Source organism: Artemia sp. Qi Xiang Cuo, chromosome 4 (genome assembly GCF_049724085.1).
Source record: "Artemia sp. Qi Xiang Cuo chromosome 4, ASM4972408v1, whole genome shotgun sequence".
NCBI classification, from domain to species: Eukaryota; Metazoa; Arthropoda; class Branchiopoda; order Anostraca; family Artemiidae; genus Artemia; species Artemia sp. Qi Xiang Cuo.
In genome coordinates this window covers 7,178,598-7,201,982 of record NC_142797.1, presented here as the reverse complement: position 1 = coordinate 7,201,982, position 23,385 = coordinate 7,178,598, and the positions used below count along the sequence as shown (strand labels likewise).

General features: G+C 35.4%; 1 protein-coding gene across 2 annotated transcripts in view; it reads left to right on the top strand.

The window, feature by feature from the left end:
- The window catches only part of LOC148952731 (mitotic checkpoint protein BUB3-like), a 96,219-nt gene that overhangs the window by 24,101 nt on the left and 48,733 nt on the right, over positions 1–23,385 (top strand). For both annotated transcript variants that reach the window (XM_089087382.1, XM_089087383.1), the window contains exon 4: positions 5,377–5,532. In XM_089087382.1, the coding sequence (XP_088943508.1) occupies positions 5,377–5,532 (156 nt within the window). The remainder of the gene's footprint in view (positions 1–5,376; positions 5,533–23,385) is intronic.

Here is a 23,385-nt window from a genome sequence, read left to right as displayed (position 1 = left end):
AAGTGATATTCCTTGTTGTTCAAGGTAGACGGCTATAAGTTTCCTCTAAGGTTTTTTTTTGGCAATGATAGTTCCAATGCTGTACTTTTCTTTTTTATCTGAAGCCATTTCCGAGGGATTTCGGGCTATTTTTCGGAATTTCCACAGTTCTGTTTTTAAAATGGCATTTTACTATTAAGACTATTAATTACTATTAAGACTATTAAGACTAATCGAAATAATAGTTACCATTCAGGAATCAACTAAAAATGTAAATTTTTTGTCAACTACACAGTTTCTTTTTTAAAACACGTTTTTTATTTTTGGTTACAATTGGCTGTGGTTTGCTCTTTACTAGGTTGCCCCTACTAGGGACCATGATTTGTTAAATTACGATTATCCTGTATGTAGCATATGTAGTGGCGTAGGTAGCTTACATTTTGTAACAGTGATAGGCTGAAGTTAGTATATTACAGCTTGAACTGAGTTTCTTCCTGAACACTTTTTTAATAATGAACAAGAGAATTTTTTCACCAATAAAAGTATGTGGACTCACAATCAAATTTAATGGAATAATCGAACTACCAGAGCACAAAGCAGAAGGTGTAAGATAAGTTTATTATTGCTTGCTTACAAACATAAAGAGAAGTAAAGAGAAAAGAGGAAAGAAACATATGAAGGAAAAATCGATTTTTGAACTAGAGAAAGAATACAGAATACAAAATTGATCCAAATAACACTGGTTGATAATTCCAAATATCCAAAAATTAAACAAACGGTCTACGGGCTTATATATAAAGAAGTCTAATATTATAGAAACACGTAAAGAAGAAGTTGAGAGAAAAAAGGAAAGAAGCCCTTAAAGGAAAATTCGACACCTAAATGAGAAAAAGAATACTGAATACAAAATTGATCCAAAATAAGAAATAACCAAAAATGAAAGAAACGATTTAGTCTTTTATTATAGAAACATATTAAAAAGAAGCAGGGGAGAAAAAAGGGAAGAGACGCATGAAGGAAAAGTTTGACTTCTAAACTAGAAAAAGAATACAGAATACAAAATTGATCCAAAATAAGAAATAACCAAAAATAAAAGAAATGATTCAGTCTTATATTATGCTAACATATTAAAAAGGAAAGAGGTGCATGAAGTATAACTTGACTTCTAAACTACAAAAAGAATACAGAACGCAAAATTGATCCAAAATAAGAATTATTTGAAAAAAACTACGTTTTCTAAAGAGTTAAAGAGGCTGAGTTACAAGGTCGAACCTTAAAACGTACAGGGATTAGGAGGCACAGTTGGGGGGGGGCTGCCCCCCCCAATCCCCCCGCTTTTGCAGCCTGTAAATAAATAAAAAAAGTTTTTTAAAGTGAAAGTAAGGAGCGACATTAAATCTTAAAACGATCAGAAATTATTCCGTATATGAAAGGGACTGTGCCCTCCTCAACGCCTCGCTCTTTACGCTAAAGTTTTTATTGTTTAAAAAAAAGAGTTGTGACAAAGACAAACTTTAGCGTAAAGAGCGAGGCGCTGAGGAGGGCACAGCCTCTTTCATATACGGAATAATTTCTGATCGTTTTAAGATTTAATGTCGCTTCTTACTTTCACTTTAAAAAACGTTTTTTATTTATTTAAAGGCTGCGAAAGCGGGGTTTGGGGGCGGCAGCCCCCCAACTGTGCCTCCTAATCCTTGTACGTTTTAAGGTTCGACCTTGTAACTCAGCCTCTTTAACTCTTTAGAACACGTATTTTTTTTGAAATAATTTCTGCACGTTTTTTTACAGTTTATTGCTTATTATTGCTTGACTAACTGTTAGATGATTGTGTATTATTCTTTTCTTTCTCGACAGGGTGTTTTAAGTGTCGATCTTGTAACTCAGCCTCTTTAACTCTTTAGAAAACGTAATTTTTTTCAAATAATTTAAAAAAGAAACTGAGTTTTTTTTAAAATTTAAATTCAGTATATAAAAAGTTTTATCTGACGGTGAATCGAACCCGGGTTTTCCGCCTGACAGCCAGGAGTCTCACCGCTGCACTAAAGAGACATAATTGAAATTGTTTTTTAGTAAGGGGAATCTTTTTGACGCAAGCAAAACTTGATATTTGGTTTTTGGAAAACAGGGAAGGAGTGATCAGATTGAGCTGAAATCTCGAGAATAAGCTCCCAAGCCCCAGGAAAGCTTATCCTCTAAATTTCAGCCCAATCGGACAACGTTAAAGGGGGGCTGTGGTGGGAAAAATTAACATGGGCTAATATAGGAAAACAAGGTTTTTCGTAAATGTAAATTCGGGGGATAATTTTTTCGGTCTGAAAATATCAAAAGGCCCTAACAGATTAAATTTTGCTTCTAATGAGTCCTCATTCCACCGGATCCGTTGCCGTTACCTGTAGGCGTGACTAAGAAAAAAAAAAGAATTTTAGAAGTGGCTATATTTGGTTTTTTGAAAACAGGGAAGGAGTGATCGGATTGAACTAAAATCTCGAGGATAAGCTCCCGGGCCCTAGGAAAGCTTATCCTCTAAATTTCAGCCCGATCAGACAACGTTAAAGGGGGGCTGTGGTGGGTGGGTCGAAACTTCCGGCCCAGTTTACCCCATGAAGATAAAGTCGGAGGAGGATGAAATTTTGCACGTTTCTTAGTTTGAACTTGGGCTACAAAATGCGATTACCACCGTCTCTCTGCGACCTCTAGGACCTGAAATCGCTTAACATTGTGGTGGGTCGCCTCTTTATAGAGGCACAAGTGTGCCTCCTTGATAACCAAAAATGAAACAAATGATTTAGTCTTATATTATACAAATTTATTTAAAAAAAAAGTAGAGAAAAAAAAGGAAAAAAAATGCACGAAGGAAAATTTGACTTGTAAAGTAGAAATAAGATAAAAAACACAATTGATCCAAAATAAGAAATCACCAAAAATGAAACAAACGATTTAGAGTCTTATGTTAAACAAACATATTAAAAAGAAGTAGAGGGAAAAAAAGAAAAAAAAATGCATGAAGGAAAATTTCACTTCTAAACTAGAAAAAGAATACAGAATACAAAACTGATCCAAAATAAGAAATAACCAAAAATAAAAGAAATGATGCAGTCTTATATTATTCTAACATATTAAAAAGAAGTAGAGAAAAAAAAAGAAAGAGACGCACGAAGAAAAATTTGACCTCTAAACTAGAAAAAGAATACAGAATACAAAATTGATCCAAACTAAGAAATCACCAAAATGAAAGAAACGATTCAGAGTTTTATATTACACAAACATATTAAAAAGAAGTAGAGAGAAAAAAAAGGAAAAAGAAAATGCATGAAGGAAAATTTGACTCGTTAACTAGAAAAAGAATACAGAATACAAAATTGGTCCAAAATAAGAAATAACCAAGAATGAAAGAAACGATTTAGTCTTATATTATGCAAACATCTTGAAAAGAAGTAGAGTTTAAAAAAAGGGGGGAAAAATGCATGAAGAAAAATTTGACTTGTAAATTAGAAAGAGAATACAGAAAACAAAATCGATCCAAAATAAGAAATAATCAAAAATGAAAGAAACGATTTATAATCTTATGTTATACAAACATATTAAAAATTAGTAGATTGAGAGAAAAAAGAAAGAGACGCACGAAGAAAAATTTGACCTCTAAACTAGAAAAAGAATACAGAATACAAAATTGATCCAAACTAAGAAATCACCAAAATGAAAGAAACGATTCAGAGTTTTATATTACACAAACATATTAAAAAGAAGTAGAGAGAAAAAAAAGGAAAAAGAAAATGCATGAAGGAAAATTTGACTCGTTAACTAGAAAAAGAATACAGAATACAAAATTGATCCAAACTAAGAAATCGCCAAAAATTAAAGAAATGATTCAAAGCTTTATATTATACAAACATATTAAAAAGAAGTAGAGAGAAAAAAGGAAAAAAAAATGGATCGAGGAAAATTTGACTCGTAAACTAGAAAAAGAATACAGAATACAAAATTGATCCAAAATAAGAAATAACCAAGAAGGAAAGAAACGATTTAGAGTCTTATATTATGCAAACATCTTAAAAAGAAGTAGAGTTAAAAAAAGGGGAAAAAATGCATGAAGGAAAATTTGACTTGTAAACTAGAAAGAGAATACAGAAAACAAAATTGATCCAAAATAAGAAATAATCAAAAATGAAAGAAACGATTTATAATCTTATATTATACAAACATATTAAAAAGTAGTAGAGAGAGAGAGAGAAAAAAGAAAGAGGCGCATGAAGGAAAATCCGACTTCTAAGCTAGAAAAAGAATACAGAATCCAAAATTGATTTCCCCTTCTTTATCACATACCTTGGCAGCCATTGGACCTTACCCTTTCCACAGCAACATCTTTCAGCTTAACATCTAACTTATTGTTCACGTGGCGATACCGTCAACTCTTTAATTGTACCTGTAAAACTTAAGAAATTAACTTATTCAAGTGACGGGTTACTTCAAACCTCGTATTAAAACAAAATAGAAAGGGATTCTCAATGGTTCATAAAATACAATAATAGTGAAAACAGGAGGGAAAAGACAAAAAATCTAACAGTAAAATAGATAATAAGTTTGTTCAGTAAAATCAGAAACTAAAAAAAGGGAGAGAAGATTGATACGATAAATACTTGCACTTCAGTAAGGGTATTAAGGGTATGATTCTCAGTAAGGGTATGATTGTCCAGAACCAAGGTAAAATAGCCAAATTTGAATACCAGCCAAAATCTAATAATAATTCAGTCAAAATCCAATAACAGCCAAAATCGGAACTATCCCAGGACAATATGCAAAATATACTGAATATTTGTATTTAGTTTTTGTTATTACAAATTTGCCGTTAAATAAGTTTATTTCAATTTATTTTAGCTGTGAGTGGCAGAGTTACCTTTGAAGTTTGTGTACTGTATCGAAATTTGAGTGGACAATCCTAGCTCAGCGGTAGTGTTGCATGTCTAGCTAACAGGGGGCCATGTGTTTAAATGCCACCGGTGGCAAGTGTTTTTTTTTATAATATTAAATTACCACTTTTGGTTATATTTTTTAGCTTTTTAGATTGTTGCATTTGAATGACTGCAGTGCAAAAATGTTTAGTTAAGAATAAGGATAAACGTTAAAAATAATTTTTATCCTTACCAATGAAGATTCTGAGAAGCCAATTTCACCAAGTCCATTGTAAAATGTGAATATTCCTTATCATCAAATGCATAACCTAATACCCAATAATTTTGAAAAAAATCAACATGTAAACCAGTAAAGACGTTTCCAATGGTTCATTAAAATCAGAACTAGTGATTTTGTTTAAAGAATTTTTTGTCCTTATATTGACTGGTCAAATTAGCACCTGAAAGGTTTATTTTGCGCGTCATAATCATTATCTTTGCCTTTTAGGTATATACTATGGCTTTAAGTGGAGAGAAGCTGGTTGTGGGTACGTCCGATCGCAAAGTTCTTGTTTGGGATCTCAGAGCGTTAAAAATTTTACAAAGAAGAGAGAGTAGTTTGAAATACCAAACTCGTTGTATTAGAACGTTCCCTAATAAACAGGTAAGAACATAGACTAAGGAAATGTACGTTTTCATCCACACACTTATCGACGTGCTAATTATTTTTAAGCAATTTTGAGACGTATGTCTAGAACGCCAATTTTTTAAGTTTCATAGGAAAACGCTTGTTTTTTGCAGTTTTTACGTTGTACTTTATTTTAACTTGTTGTGGAAACAGGTGCGAATACCTCAAGCGACTTAACTGTGGAGTCTGTGGAGCCTGTTGCAATCTTGTGCTAGCTCTTCGGCAAATTGGAGCCAGACGATATCCCATCTCCTGCCAAACTTTTGAAATAAGCCAATTGGGAGGTTGTTTTTGAGAATTGCCCACGAGTTCATTGGTTGTCCGCCAGGAAGCCTACGCCAATTTGGCAAAGAATCAGCTCGAAGGACCTGCCTAGGGATGGGGTCATTGGGTCTTCTTATGACATGGCCAAATCAACACAGTTAATCCAGAACATCATTATGTATTGTTGTATTTGAGCATCATTATGTATTAAACATCATTATATTTTTAAGGGACGCTTCCGAATTACATGAACTTCTTACTTCATGTAATCCAGAACATCATTATGTATTGTTGTATTTGAGCATCATTATGTATTGAACATCATTATATTTTTAAGGGGCGCTTCCGAATTACATGAACTACTTACTTCATGTAATCCAGAACATCATTATGTATTGTTGTATTTGAGCATCATTATGTATTGTTGTATTTGAACATCATTATGTATTGTTGTATTTAAGCATCATTATGTATTGAACATCATTATATTTTTAAGGGGCGCTTCCGAATTACATGAAGTTCTTACTTCATGTAATCCAGAACATCACTATGTATTGTTGTATTTGAGCATCATTATGTATTGAACATTATTATATTTTTAAGGGGTGCTTCCGAATTACATGAAGTTCTTACTTCATGTAATCCAGAACATCATTATATTTTTAAGGGGTGCTTCCGAATTACATGAAGGCGCTTCTGAGCTTCATGTAATCCAGAACATCATTATGTATTGCTGTATTTGAGCATCATTATGTATTGAACATTATTATATTTTTAAGGGGCGCTTCCGAATTACATGAAGTTCTTACTTCATGTAATCCAGAACATCATTATGTATTGTTGTATTTGAGGATCATTATGTATTGAACATCATTATATTTTTAAGGGGCGCTTCCGAACTACATGAACTTCTTACTTCATGTAATCCAGAACATCATTATGCATTGTTGTATTTAAGCATCATTATGTATTGAACATCATTATATTTTTAAGGGGCGCTTCCGAATTACATGAAGTTCTTACTTCATGTAATCCAGAACACCATTATATATTGTTGTATTTGAGCATCATTATGTATTGAACATCATTATATTTTTAAGGAGCGCTTCCGAATTACATGAAGTTCTTACTTCATGTAATCCTGAACATCATTATGTATTGTTGTATTTGAGCATCATTATGTATTGAACATCATTATATTTTTAAGGGGCGCTTCCGAATTACATGAAGTTCTTACTTCATGTAATCCAGAACATCATTATGTATTGTTGTATTTGAGCATCATTATGTATTGAACATCATTGTATTTTTGAGGGGCGCTTCCAAATTACATGAAGTTCTTACTTCATGTAATCCAGAACATCATTATGTATTGTTTTATTTGAGCATCATTATGTATTGAACATCATTATATTTTAAGGGGCGCTTCCGAATTACATGAAGTTCTTACTTCATGTAATCCAGAACATCATTATATTTTTAAGGGGCGCTTCCGAATTACATGAAGGCGCTTCTGAGCTTCATGTAATCCAGAACATCATTATGTATTGCTGTATTTGAGCATTATTATGCATTGAACATCATTATATTTTTAAGGGGCGCTTCCGGGTCCAGTAAATTCAAGAAGTAGAAACCCCTGTATAGCGCAAACACCGGGAATTTTGAATATTAAGAGCTTCCACAGATTTACAATTTCGCCATCTAATTTTAACTGTTCCCAAGCTTATCATAAGTTAACCATCCATCACTGAAGGTGTCTCAACTCTGTGATACAGTAATCTTTGATAACCGCTGTCTAAAAATAGGATACGATACTCCAGCAGAATCGCAAATGTTGGTCTACGTCGCCACTGCAGTAACACTGAATCCACTACCCCAATTGTCTTAAATACAACAATGCATAATGATGCTCAAATACAACAATACATAATGATGCTCAAATACAACAATACATAATGATTTTCAGGATTACATGAAGTAAGAACTTCATGTAATTCGGAAGCGCCCCTTAAAAATATAATGATGTTTAATACATAATGATGCTTAAATACAACAATGCATATTGATGCTCAAATACAACAATACATTATGATGCTCAAATACAACAATACATAATGATGCTCAGATACAACAATACATAATGATGTTCTGGATTACATGAAGTAAGAAGTTCATGTAATTCGGAAACGCCCCTTAAAAATATGATATTCAATACATAATGATGCTCAGATACAACAATACATAATGATGTTCTGGATTACATGAAGTAAGAACTTCATGTAATTCGGAAGTGCCCCTGAAACATATAATGTTGTTCAATACATAATGATGCTCAAATACAACAATACATAATGATGTTCTGGATTACATGAAGTAAGAAGTTCATGTAATTCGGAAACGCCCCTTAAAAATATGATATTCAATACATAATGATGCTCAGATACAACAATACATAATGATGTTTTGGATTACATGAAGTAAGAAGTTCATGTAATTCGGAAACGCCCCTTAAAAATATGATATTTAATACATAATGATGCTCAGATACAACAATACATAATGATGTTCTGGATTACATGAAGTAAGAACTTCATGTAATTCGGAAGCGCCTCTTAAAAATATAATGATGTTCAATACATAATGATGCTCAAATACAACAATACATCATGATGTTCTGGACTACATGAAGTAAGAACTTCATGTAATTCGGAAGCGCCCCTGAAACATATAATGATGTTCAATACATAATGATGCTCAAAAACAACAATACATAATGATGTTCTGGATTACATGAAGTAAGATACCCTGAAACATATAATGATGTTCAATACATAATGATGCTCAAGTACAACAATACATAATGATGTTCTGGATTACATGAAGTAAGAACTTCATGTAATTCGGAAGCACCCCTTAAAAATATTATGATGTTCAATACATAATGATGCTCAAATACAACAATAAATAATGATGTTCTGGATTACATGAAGTAAGAACTTCATGTAATTCGGAAGCGCCCCTTAAAAATGTAATGATGTTCAATACATAATGATTCTCAAATACAACAATACATAATGATGTTCTGGATTACTTGAAGTAAGAACTTCATGTAATTCGGAAGCGCCCCTTAAAAATATAATGATGTTCAATACATAATGATGCTTAAATACAACAATGCATAATGATGCTCAAATACAACAATACATAATGATGCTCAAATACAACAATACATAATGATGTTCTGGATTACATGAAGTAAGAACTTCATGTAATTTGGAAGCGCCCCTTAAAAATATAATGATGTTCAATACATAATGATGCTCAAATACAACAATACATAATGATGTCCTGGATTACATGAAGTAAGAACTTCATGTAATTCGGAAGCGCCCCTGAAACATATAATGATGTTCAATACATAATGATGCTCAAATACAACAATACATAATGATGTTCTGGATTACATGAAGTAAGAACTTCATGTAATTCGGAAGCTCCCCTTAAAAATATAATGATGTTCAATACATAATGATGCTCAAATACAACAATACATAATGATGTTCTGGATTACATGAAGTAAGAACTTCATGTAATTCGGAAGCGCCCCTTAAAAATATTATTTGAAAAAAACTACGTTTTCTAAAGAGTTAAAGAGGCTGAGTTACAAGGTCGAACCTTAAAACGTACAGGGATTAGGAGGCACAGTTGGGGGGCTGCCGCCCCCCAAACCCCCCGCTTTCGCAGCCTTTAAATAAAAAAAAAGTTCTTTAAAACTGAAAGTAAGGAGCGACATTAAATCTTTCCGACATTAAATTCGGAAACGCCCCTTAAAAATATGATATTCAATACATAATGATGCTCAGATACAACAATACATAATGATGTTCTGGATTACATGAAGTAAGAACTTCATGTAATTCGGAAGCGCCCCTGAAACATATAATTATGTTCAATACATAATGATGCTCAAATACAACAATACATAATGATGTTCTGGATTACATGAAGTAAGAAGTTCATGTAATTCGGAAACGCCCCTTAAAAATATGATATTCAATACATAATGATGCTCAGATACAACAATACATAATGATGTTCTGGATTACATGAAGTAAGAAGTTCATGTAATTCGGAAACGCCCCTTAAAAATATGATATTTAATACATAATGATGCTCAGATACAACAATACATAATGATGTTCTGGATTACATGAAGTAAGAACTTCATGTAATTCGGAAGCGCCTCTTAAAAATATAATGATGTTCAATACATAATGATGCTCACATACAACAATACATAATGATGTTCTGGACTACATGAAGTAAGAACTTCATGTAATTCGGAAGCGCCCCTGAAACATATAATGATGTTCAATACATAATGATGCTCAAAAACAACAATACATAATGATGTTCTGGATTACATGAAGTAAGATACCCTGAAACATATAATGATGTTCAATACATAATGATGCTCAAGTACAACAATACATAATGATGTTCTGGATTACATGAAGTAAGAACTTCATGTAATTCGGAAGCACCCCTTAAAAATATTATGATGTTCAATACATAATGATGCTCAAATACAACAATAAATAATGATGTTCTGGATTACATGAAGTAAGAACTTCATGTAATTCGGAAGCGCCCCTTAAAAATATAATGATGTTCAATACATAATGATTCTCAAATACAACAATACATAATGATGTTCTTGATTACTTGAAGTAAGAACTTCATGTAATTCGGAAGCGCCCCTTAAAAATATAATGATGTTCAATACATAATGATGCTAAAATACAACAATTCATAATGATGCTCAATTACAACAATACATAATGATGCTCAAATACAACAATACATAATGATGTCCTGGATTACATGAAGTAAGAACTTCATGTAATTTGGAAGCGCCCCTTAAAAATATAATGATGTTCAATACATAATGATGCTCAAATACAACAATACATAATGATGTCCTGGATTACATGAAGTAAGAACTTCATGTAATTTGGAAGCGCCCCTTAAAAATATAATGATGTTCAATACATAATGATGCTCAAATACAACAATACATAATGATGTCCTGGATTACATGAAGTAAGAACTTCATGTAATTCGGAAGCGCCCCTGAAACATATAATGATGTTCAATACATAATGATGCTCAAATACAACAATACATAATGATGTCCTGGATTACATGAAGTAAGAACTTCATGTAATTTGGAAGCGCCCCTTAAAAATATAATGATGTTCAATACATAATGATGCTCAAATACAACAATAAATAATGATGTCCTGGATTACATGAAGTAAGAACTTCATGTAATTCGGAAGCGCCCCTGAAAAATATAATGATGTTCAATACATAATGATGTTCAAATGCAACAATACATAATGATGTTCTGGATTACATGAAGTAAGAACTTCAGGTAATTTGGAAGCGCCCCTTAAAAATATAATGATGTTCAATACATAATGATGCTCAAATACAACAATACATAATGATGTTCTGGATTACATGAAGTAAGAACTTCATGTAATTCGGAAGCGCCCCTTAAAACTATTATTTGAAAAAAACTACGTTTTCTAAAGAGTTAAAGAGGCTGAGTTACAAGGTCGAACCTTAAAACGTACAGGGATTAGGAGGCACAGTTGGGGGCTGCCGCCCCCAAACCCCCGCTTTCGCAGTCTTTAAATAAAAAAAAGTTCTTTAAACTGAAAGTAAGGAGCGAAATTAAATATTAAAACGAAAATAATTTTTTCTTTATATTACAGTGGATGGGACATCATAAACTCCTATATATTTACGATAATTTTTTAATTTAAAAAAAATATTTTTTTTTAAAAATAAAAAATTAATCTTAAATCGCGTGGCGTTGTGGAGGGCACAGCCCCTTTCATATACGGAATAAATTCTGTTCGTTTTAAGATTTAATGTCGCTCCTTACTTTCAGTTTAAAGAACTTTTTTTTTTAAAGGCTGCGAAAGCGGGGGTTTGGGGGCGGCAGCCCCCATCTGTGCCTCCTAATCCCTGTACGTTTTAAGGTTCGACCTTGTAACTCAGCCTCTTTAACTCTTTAGAAAACGTAGTTTTTTTCAAATAATTTCTGCACGTTTTTGTACAGTTTACTAATTGCTTGCTACGTTAGGAGTGTGGGGCTGCCGCCCCCCAAACCCCCCGCTCTTGAACATTCTTGTGTTAAGGCTTTTAATTCCTGAATACTCAAATCACGTCGTACAGGGTGCCTCCTAATCCCTGTACGTTTTAAGGTTCGAACTTGTGACTCAGCCTCTTTAACAGCCCCCCAACTGTGCCTCCTAATCCCTGTACGTTTTAAGGGTCGACCTTGTAACTCAGTCTCTTTAACTCTTTAGAAAACGTATTTTTTTTCAAATAATTTAAAAAAGAAACTGAGTTTCTTTTTTAAAGTTTAAATTCAGTATATAAAAAATTTGCTTTGACGGTGAATCGAACCCGGGTTTTCCGCCTGACAGTCTGGAGTATCAACCGCTGGACTAAAGAGACACAATTGTAATTGTTTTTTAGTAAATGGAATCTATTTTTGACGCAAGCAAATACCCACAAAACTTGATATTTGGTTTTTGGAAAACAGGGAAGGAGTGATCAGATTGAGCTGAAATTTCGCGGATAAGCTCCCAGGCCCCAGGAAAGCTCATCCTCTAAATTTCAGCCCGATCAGACAACGTTAAAGGGGGGCTGTGGTGGGAAAAATTAACATGGGCTATTATAGGAAAACGAGGTTTTTCGTAAATGTATATTCGGGGGATAATTTTTTCAGTCTGATAATATCAAAAGGCCCTAACAGGTCGAATTCTGCTTCGAATGAGTCCTCATTCACCCGGATCAGTTGCCAACTGTGGCCTGTAGGCGTGGATAAGAAAAAAAAAAAGAAATGAATTTTAAGTGGCTATATTTGGTTTTTTGAAAACAGGGAAGGAGTGATTGGATTGAGCTGAAATTTCGAGGATAAGCTCCCGGGCCCTAGGAAAGCTCAACCTCTAAATTTCAGCTCAATCGGACAACGTTAAAGGGGGGCTGTGGTGGGAGGGTCGAAACTTCCGGCCTAGTTTACCCCATGAAGATAAAGTCGGAGGAGGATGAAATTTTGCAAGTTTCTTAGTTTGAGCTTGGGCTACAAAATGCGATTACCGCCGTCTCTCTGCGACCTCTAGGACCTGAAATCGCTTAACATTGTGGTGGGTCGCCTCTTTATAGAGGCACAAGTGTGCCTCCTTGATAATGATGCTTAAATACTATAATACATAATGATATTCTGGATTACATGAAGTAAGAACTTCATGTAATTCGGAAGCGCCCCTTAAAAATATAATGATGTTCAGTACATAATGATGCTCAAATACAACAATACATAATGATGTTCTGGATTACATGAAGCAAGAACTTTGGTGTCATATTTTAAATAAAAAAAACTGCTTGAAAAATCATTGCTGGTATGAAAGTTTAATCCAAGATTATGATTGGTCAAAGCATCAAACTATGAACCCTTCTATAGATATTAAATAATGTACAGTTTTATATATACCGTTCCGTTCCCAGTGTTTGCACTGTATATGGGTATCTACTTCGTTAATCTACTGGACTGTAAGTAAGGCAAAATTTATTTAAAGTCAGAATCAGGTTTTTACCCGTCAGTAGGAGGCACATTACCCTAAATGGTAATTTACCATAACGATAGGTAAATTACCAGTACTATGAGACTCCATTGATATTTGGGTCTAGTGTAAAGCTGCTAGACTAATATACGTGAGTTGGGAAGAATTAGATACAATTAGGTAGGAGAACCTGTTTTCAACTATCCTACCTATTAGTTTCACAGGGAATTTTGTCTCGTGGCGACTGTTTGTTCCTAAAAGTATGAGCGGTCCATACAAAATGAACGGTAATTAGAGACCGTCTATTCATGGGCGCCCATACGCTGAATTCCAGGGGGGCAAACCTCGTCTAATTGGCACTTTTAATGCTATATAATAGAAATCTCAGAACAAAAATATAAAAATAAGGCAGCATCATTCAGCCAGGGGGGGACGGCCCCCCCTTATGGGTGCCCATGCGTCTATTACACTGCATTGTATACTTGTGCAGCAGCTACTTGGGAAGGATCATTGGATCTTTTTATGGGAGGGGTAGCTGTAATTCAGCCAAACAGAAAAAAAACGGGATGACTAATCTGATCACTAGTGGAAATCAGGAAGAAAAAAGGAAATCAACAAATTTGGCGGCTCCCTCTCCTCATGTGTAAATTTTTTCATTGAAAACTTAAAGAGTGGAAATTTAGTGGAAGCGTTTGTTGCTTCTTGCGCGGGTAAATGAAGAAAAGAAGTAGTAACATAATCAAGCTTGAGTTTAAAATTAAATAAATAAATGTGGAAACATTCTTAGAAAAATGCAGGAGAATCTAAGTAAAAGTTAATTAAAAAAAAATTAATAAGTAGTTGTAATAAAGATTAATGAGATAATGTAGGTGTGACGGACTTTGGGGCTTTAAATAAAGAAAAATTGAAGTAGCAGAAACTTAATAATAAAAAGCAGTATTGGTGTTACATAAATGTGAGGGAACTATGAATAGACTTGAATCTGAATAAAAGGTTTAAAAAGTGATAGTTACCGATAGATGTAAAACAAACAGCAACACCACACATAATTGTGCTTTGTCTAAATATTCTTACCTAAAACCAGTACAGATTGTCAACAACAAATGGTATTTAATTAGAAACAAAATAAAATATTCGATTTAGCCTCCCAAACTGTCCTCTTAGTACAGGAATAATAAGGTTTGACCAGGAACAAATTGATAAAGTAATGCTTTCTTCACTATCCAGACCAGGAAAAATCGCTGAACAACATATCCAAAATCCCCATCTCTAACTCGTTGCGAAATTTTTTTTTTTCGCCGTTTTTGTTTATTTTTATATTTTATTTTGTCGGAAAAAAATGAAATATCACAAAACCGGTGTTTGATATGTCTTTCTGTATAAGATTTAAAAGCTTCAACGATATGGGATGTTAGTTTCTCCTAAATATCAAAAATAAATCAGAAATACTCTGTTTTTGAACAAAAATGAACAAATTTTAACTTTTTAGGTAAAAAAAAAAACAAGCGTTTGATAGAAGTTTCTAGATCAGTTTTGAGTTGACAAGCTGGGTTTTTTGAGATACTTCAAGATCTTTTTAATACCCATCCTCCCCACCCTTCCCCAAAAAGCTTGCTCTTTGCAGGCATTTGAGATCAAAATCCATTCACCTTCATCACCAAAAAAAACCACATGGTAAAAATTATTCGTAATAAAACATAAGAAAATTGCACATCTGATTGATCAAAGGAACAAAAATCACAGGCTTAAATCTAATCCTCCGAAAATTCATCTTCTTGACACTTCGCGTTGTTGCGCGAAATTCCTCTACATACTCGACAAGCTATGGTGCATTCCAGGCCGTTTTTTTGGCAGGAGCATCTCTCACTGTCGCATCCATCAGCTCAGTAAGAACACTTCACTGTCTTTAGAAGATAAGGAGGAGCAGCGGTGAGATCCATCATTTTTGGCTCTAAAACTTCATTGCCTTGAAGATTCCATCCCCAGCTTAGGGGGTCAACCGTCTTCCCTAGCCAAATCTGAACCTGGCTGTAGACTTTCAACGAATGATACTTCGCTGCCATCATAGTCGGAGGCAGCTCTTGTGGGTGTACGAATGAGGTGGCAGTATTGACTTTCCTCTGGAAAACTTGGTTCCTGGCAGTGTCAAGACTTGGTAGATCCTGGTAGTTGTAGAGTATCAGCATAGCTTTCTCTCCAGCCGCAGCTATGTCATCACGAGATGCAGATTTTTCGGTAAACAGGGTACCGGCACCTCTGAAACTCGAGCTGGATAACAATAGCTGAAGAGCTTTTCCTTTTCCGATGCCATAAAGGTACGATGTTTTGTCGCAACCCAGTATGGCGCGACAGAACGGCATCAGCTGGCAAAATTCTGATCCTAGCTTGTCTTTTATCTGACAAACATCCTAAGCTGAGCATTCACTTCCGAATTTCTTTTCCGGCGAGAAGTAAACTCGATTTGAACTCGTGTCTAAATGACAGATGAGGAGGACGAGAACATCTGTGTCATTAGCAACCACAATGGTGTCGCTATGGAGTGCAGTTTCCGTAGCCTTCTTCACTATGTCTAGATCAGCATCTCCTTCAGAGTGGTATACATCGCAACCGCTGGCTACCAGAGCGTTTCCAAGAATCTTCAGAAAACGCGATTTGTTCTCCTTGCATGAAAGAAACTCCACTTTCTTCATGCAAAGATTCATGTCTTCGGTAAATAACACTTCGCGGCCGACAGATCCAGCTCGACGCAAATGGGTTGCATCTTCGATTGACGGACCGCCGTCGAATCCGTCGAAGACGACAACTGGACGGAGATACTTTTTTTCGACGTAATGAATGTACAAAGACATGATAGCCTTGTATGTGGAAGCGACCTTTCACGGGATCTGATGGAGAAGGGTGCCCCCGTTAAAGATGAAGCTGACAATTTCCACTGGTCTTGGGAACTGGGCATCAAACCCGTATGACCGATAAACTCCTTTTGCTAGGTTGGCCTTGTTGGCCTTTCGAATGAATATGTTTGTTTCGAAAACAGTAGGAGGAATGGTTTAGAGCTCAAGCTTGAAATAATCTTCCTTGAGACTAGACCTCTTGGCAATGATAATGAACCTCTGAAAAAGTAGCACCGGGTCGATGTGCGCCACCTCAGAAGAGCCCGACTTTTTTGTGGCCATCAAAGTCACTTGGTCTTTCTTTTTAAAGACGTGTTCCTTCAAGGTCTTTTCTGACATCTTGTCTAAGATTTTTTTCCCAGCAGATTCAGCTTCGTCAACATTCAGGCATGGAGATGAAGATATTTCATTTGCAACGTTTCTCAGTTGTACATTGCCTTTGAGTGGGGATGACACTTCGAAGAAATCTACCAACTTTGTAGTATCTTCACAGTCATGGGTTTGTCTGTTCAGACTCGAGTCACGATACTGCTCGCTTGTAGAATAGCAGATATTCGTCAGGTTCTGCATCAACAGGTTGACCTCAAGACACGACTGGCCTCGATAGGACCCAAATCGCTCTCTGTTCTTCAGTCATGCCACCCCCACCAGTCAGTTCTCCTGATGTCTTTAGGCTACGTATGTACTCTTGTTCAATAACTAAGTCTGCTGAGAGGCCGGCCCAGAGCCGATCTGACCTTCTAATCGTGTGTCCTTGCTCACTGAACATCTGAAACATTTTTGGGTGACGACTTTGAAGTTTTGTCATCTCTTGGATGTACAACCAGACAGATTTCACGTAAAGGTTGTGCCCAGATGCGGCTAGGTAGGAAAGCATTTCTGCTGCAACCTGCAAATACAGGTCCCATAGGCCCAGTCTCTCGGCACGTATAAACTTGAGAAGCTTTTCAACCATGTCGAGGTACTGCAGCCAGAGCATTGCTGTTCGGTGATCTCGTAGGTCTTCAATCTTCTGTTTGATAATACTTTCCAGTAGTCCCAGCTCTGGTGCTTCGTCAAGGTCTCTGGGGGACACTTTTCCCTCAAGGGTGTCGTTGAAGAGTTTCTAAAGGCCGAAAGTATCCGAAGTTCCCGCATCTTGTCCTAAAAGATGAGCGTAGACAGCCGAGCTCACGAGAATGTGAGCTCTAATAGCTCTAGAAATTGCAAAAAAAGATATCATGGTTATCACTTAGTTTTTTTTTTGCCAAAAATAGCGAGATTTAGCTTTTTTTTTTACTAAAAATGGCTTTTTTCATTTTATTTGACGTTTATAAGAAAAATTAACATCAGAAACGGTTTCAGCTCTCAATTCTGATACAGATAGACGTATCAACCACTCATTTCGTGAAACTTCATTTTTTCATGAATAATAAAATGAATGTAACAAAAATAACGAAAAAAAAAAACAAATTTCACAACGCGTTAGAGATGGGGATTTTGAATATGTTGTTCAGCGCTTTTTTCTAGTGCGGATGGTGAAGAAAGCATTACTTTATCAAATTGTTCCTGGTTCGGGCATTTTTTTTTCCGTATTATTACTGTACTATCTGTGACTCTTCTCACCATGACCTATGCTAGAGTTGGTGTATTATATAGTTGTGTCATCCTGAAAATATTTAACTACCGTCACTGCGTTTAAATCACAAGATTGGAGCAACATGGAGACCCACATATTAGAGCGTTCATCACATATTTGGGTCGATCAGCAATTTTATTTCTGATCAACCAGAAAAATCTGAATTTTGAAAAGATTAAAATTAATTAAGACTAAAATTTGTAAAAAAAATAAACCAAGTAATAAAATACGCAAAGATAATTTAGTCTTTGTGACTAAAAAACAAAAATACAATTTAGTAAAAAGAAAAGACTACATTTTCCTTCAAAATTAGGAAGATAGACTTTGCAAAATGAGGGGTGAAAAGGGGGATGGAGGGAGGAGTTTTACTTACTTAACATATCAATTGTGATATCTTTATGTTGAAAATTTTGTTGGGGTGAAAATAGTTTTTTTTGTTGAAGCAGAGCGACAGGGTGAACCAGGTAGTTAAATGAAGTGAAGTACCGAGAAACTTAGAGAGGAAATTGTTTAAAAAGTTGAACTCCTAAAATCAAAGTTGTTGAAAGGTAGCAAACAAAATTAATAATGTAACTTAAGCGTGTGTGGCTTTTGAGTGACTTAAATACTAAAAGATCGGCCAGACTCTTCGTGTGAGTAGTAAGGTTGTAGTACGATGCAATTTAGGGAGTGGGGGGGGGGGGGGGGTTAAATCATCACTAAGAAGCAGTTCTTTGAGTGGGCCAATCGCCTTATCCTTTGAGTTTTTTTGCATTCCGTAATTGACCTTTTTTGCTTCTTGATCTCCACGTTTAACTTAAAATGTTTGCCATCTTTCTTACATTATATCACATTTAACTGTGGCAGTGTAGGTTGTTCCAGGCCATGTCTTCAAACAAATCAGCAGCTTTTTTTAAGAGGAGCAGCTAAAAAAGCAGAGCGGCTGCAAACAAAGCAGCAACAGCATTTTCTTTTTCAGAAGTTACATTCTAAATTGTTGCATTTTGCCGTTCGATCTCCAAATTAGGAAGCCTATCCAAGAGCCATAGCCCGGGCTAGGGATTCATCCGTAAGAATCAAAAATCGGGGTTTGAAACTTGCATTTTCATTCACTAAAACTTTAATTCTTTTATCTAAGCTAGCAGTGTGGGAACGCTGATCAAATTAGGCTTCCTCCAATTTGGAAAGATGGAACTAAGCTTTTAGATTATATTGATTTTATGGATTTTTTTCCCGTTTTTTGAAGAACTCGGGGTATTTTTCTAAAATTTTGTGCCAAATTTTAAAGGTGGTTTGAGTAATAGAAGTTCGGCAACTAATGTGTGAAGATTTCGACGGATCCTTAGGACTTCATTGCCATTATGTTTGAGTTTATGGCCCATTATAATTGAAGTAAAGATACTGTGTCTACCACAGTCGAACGCTGATAAGGAAAAAAAGGACCTTGTGAGGACAGTGTTTTACCTTCGCCGGTGAAAACATGCAAACTAGCTGTAGTCTTTGGCGGAGACCTTGACCAGCAGGCTTGAGAACCTTCTTTTTAGCTTTGAATCTATTGCAATTTGCGAGGAACAAGTGTGGCATCTCAGTAAAATCAATTGATAAACAGAGATCGAACTTAAACAAAATCAGGTTTTACACACATATTACACTTTTTAAACCACATTCCCTTTCCATTTACAGTTGAAATGAAAATATATACAAACAAGTAATTTTTTTAGTAAGACAGTGAAAATTAATTAAAATATGTTTATACAAAAATAATAATAAAAGTCCGAATATTTCGGTTTCACGCCCGGAGTTCTGTCAACGAGCAAAAAAAGCTACAACAACTAACTTAAACAAAAAGTATCAAAAAGAGAGAAAACGCACACATGTTCTAGATCCCCCCCCCCAAAAAAAAGGAAGCTCGCACTTAAACGAAATCCATATGGTGATTCACCTGACAATACCAAGGCACAAATCAAGATGTCTGCTATATGCTAGTGTACGTAGATGTCTGAATAAGGTTCTGATATGGGATTTTAGTAAAATGAATCTAAAAAAACCTAACGTGTGTCCTAGGTTCGATTAATTAAAATAAATTACAGGTATAGAAATTATTATATTTAAAGATTCATTCTACCTAGGGCACGCGTAAGTTGGAGTGGAAACTTAGCAAGTGTGAATTCGTAACAGAGAAGGTCAAGATTCAGTCTCTTTTAAAAATTCGTCTTTTTCAAGTCTGAGTCTCTTTTCATCAAATGCTCACATATGTTAGATCCCCTTTCGTCGACTGGGATGCACAACCAAGCCACTTCATTTTAATTTGTTGCAGATATTTATTTTTGACCACTAGCCCTCGTCAACATTTTTTAACCTACGATGACTGAGGAGCTACAGGGGCGTGGGGATTGTTTGAGGATACCCTTGTTGAGTATGCGGTTGACTTCACTCTAATTACTCTAAGCCAATAGTAGTAATCAAGGTTATACAACTACCGGTCCTATAGCAAGACATTTCTACCGGTCCTATAGGTAAACATTTCTACGAGATGTTTACACCTTTTCAAAGAGATTCAGAGCTCCCTCACATGGCATATGGAATTCTATGGAAGCTATAGCAAGGACTGGTTTGGTGGGTATAGTCTGGTTTAGTGGATATAGTCTGGTTTAGTTTTTCAAAGAGAGTGAGTATTTGACATTTTTGCAAAAAGGGATTCGCAAATTGGACACTATGAACGATATTAATTAATGTTTTGAATAATAGGAGTGTGAATGATTCTAATTAGTGATTGGATTGTATGACTGTGGAGAAAAAAGGATTAAACTGATTAACAGTTAAGGTAACCCCGAAGGGGTTGTTAACTCAGGTAATTTGTTATAAATTTGAAACAACATCAGTCTATGAAAGTGGCTAATGATGATAGAATGACATTGTGAATTGACCTAGCCTTACCTCTCCGATGTGTCAATTTTGGAGGGAAAATTAAAAATACTCAGGATCGAAAATAAATGGGATCTGCCTAAAGGGGTAGGCTCAGAGGCCCTTCGTTCCCCCATTTCTGCGGGCAGGGGAGGGGGGAGGGTCAACTTTGGAGGGAAAAACAAAAATGCTCAGAATCGAAAATAAATAGGATCTGCCTCAAGGGCAAGGCTCAGAGGCCCTTCGTTCCCCAATTTCTGAGGGCAGGGGACGGGGGGAGAGTCAATTTTGGAGTGAAAACCAAAAATGCTCAGAATCGAAAATAAATGGGATCTGCCTCAAGGGCAAGGCTCAGACGCCCCTCCTTCCTCCATTTCTGAGGGCAGGGGAGAGGGGGAGTCAATTTTGGAGGGAAAACCAAAAATACTCAGAATCGAAAATAAACGGGATCTGCCTCAAGGGGAAGACTCGGAGACCCTTCGTTCCCCCATTTCTGAGGGCAGGGGAGGGGGGAGGTCAATTTTGGAGGAAAAACCAAAAATACTCAGAATGGAAAATAAACGAGATCTTGCTCAAGGGGATGGCTCAGTGGCCCTTGGTTCCCACATTTCTTAGGACTGGGGAGGGGGAGTCAATTTCAGAGGGAAAACCAAAAATACTCAGAATCGAAAATAAACGGGATCAGTCTCATGGGCAAGGCTCAGCGGTCCTTCGGTCCTCCAGGTCTGAGGGGCTGGAGAGGCCGGGGGTCATTTTTGGAGGGAAAACCAAAAATACTCATAATCAAAAATAAACGGGGATCTGCCTCAAGGAGAAGGCTCAAAGGCCCTTCGTTCCCACATTTTTGAGGGCAGGGGAGGGGAGGGGTTTAATTTTAGAGGGAAAACTAAAAATACTCATAAGCGAAAATAAACGGGATCTACCTCAAGGGGAAGGCCTGGGCTGATGTTTGCAAGTTGAAGAATTTGTCTTTGTTGGTTTGAATGTCTAAAGTGCCTGTCTTTCTCTGTTTACATGTCTGATTCTTTTTGTTTGCATGTCCGGGTTGGTGTTTGCAAGTCCAAGTTGGGTTTTCAGACCTACGTTTTTTTAGATTTTCCTGCGTGTTTGGTTCCCGGTATTTATTATTTGAGAAGTTAGCTTTAGTATTTTGTGATTTGACGTGCCTAAAATCATTAATTAGAATAGTTGATAAGAGGTTTGGGTATTCAGACCCAGTTTTTTAGATTTTCGTTGGTGTTAGGCTCCTGGGATGTATTATTTGAGAAGTTAACTTTAGTATTTCATAGTTTGACTTGCCTGAAATCATGAATTAGAATATTTAATTGGCTGTTTGGGAATTTTCAGACCTAGGTTTTTTAGATTTTCGTGTGTGTTTGACTCCTGGGGGTTATTATTTGAGTAGTTAACTTTAGTATTTTGTGGTTTTACGTGCCTGAAATCATGAATTAGAATAGTTAATTAGCTGTTTGGGTTTTCAGACCTAGTTGTATAGATTTTTGTGTGCATTAGGTTCCTGGAACTTATTATTTGAGACGTTACCTTTAGTATTTCGTATTTGAAGTGCCTGAAATCATGAACTAGAATATTTAATTAGCTGCTTAAGGATTTTCAAACCTAGGTTTTTTTAGTTTTTCGCGTTTGATTGACTCCTGGGGTTTATTTTTTGAGAAGTTAACTTTAATATTTTGTGGTTTTACTTGACTGAAATCATAAATTAGAATATTTAATTAGCTGTTTAGGGTTTTCAGACCTAGGTTTTTTAGATTTTCGTGGATGTTTGACTCCTGGGGTTTATTATTTGAGAAGTTAACTTTAGTATTTTGTGGTTTTAAGTGCCTGAAATCATGAATTAGAATAGTTAATTGCCTGTTTAGGGTTTTCAGACATAGGTTTTTTAGTTTTTCGTGGATGTTTGTTTCCTGGAGTTTATTATTTGAGAAGTTAACTTTAGTATTTTTTGGTTTGACGTACCTGAAATCATGAATTAGAATAGTTAATTAGCTGTTTGAGTTTTCAGACCTATTTTTTTAGATTTTCGCGGGTGTTAGGTTCCTGGGGTTTATTATTTGAGAAATTAACTATAGTATTTCGTGGTTTGACGTGCCTGAAATCATGAATTAGAATAGTTAATTAGCTGTTAGGGTTTTCAGATATAGTTTTTTAGATTTTCATGGGTGTCAGGTTCCTGGGATTTATTATTTGAGAAGTTAACTTTAGTATTTCTTGGTTTGACTTGCCTGAAATCATCAATTAGAATATTTAATTGACTGTTTGGTGATTTTCAGACATTAGAATATTTAATTGACTGTTTGAGGATTTTCAGACCTAGGTTTTTTAGGTTTTCGTGGGTGTTTGTTTCCTGGAGTTTATTATTTGTGAAGTTAACTTTAGTATTTAGTGATTTTAAGTGCCTGAAATCATGAATTAGAATAGTTAATTAGCTCTTTGGGTTTTCAGACCTAGTTTTTTAGATTTTCGTGGGTGTTAGGTTCCTGGGATTTATTATTTGAGAAGTTAACTTTAGTAT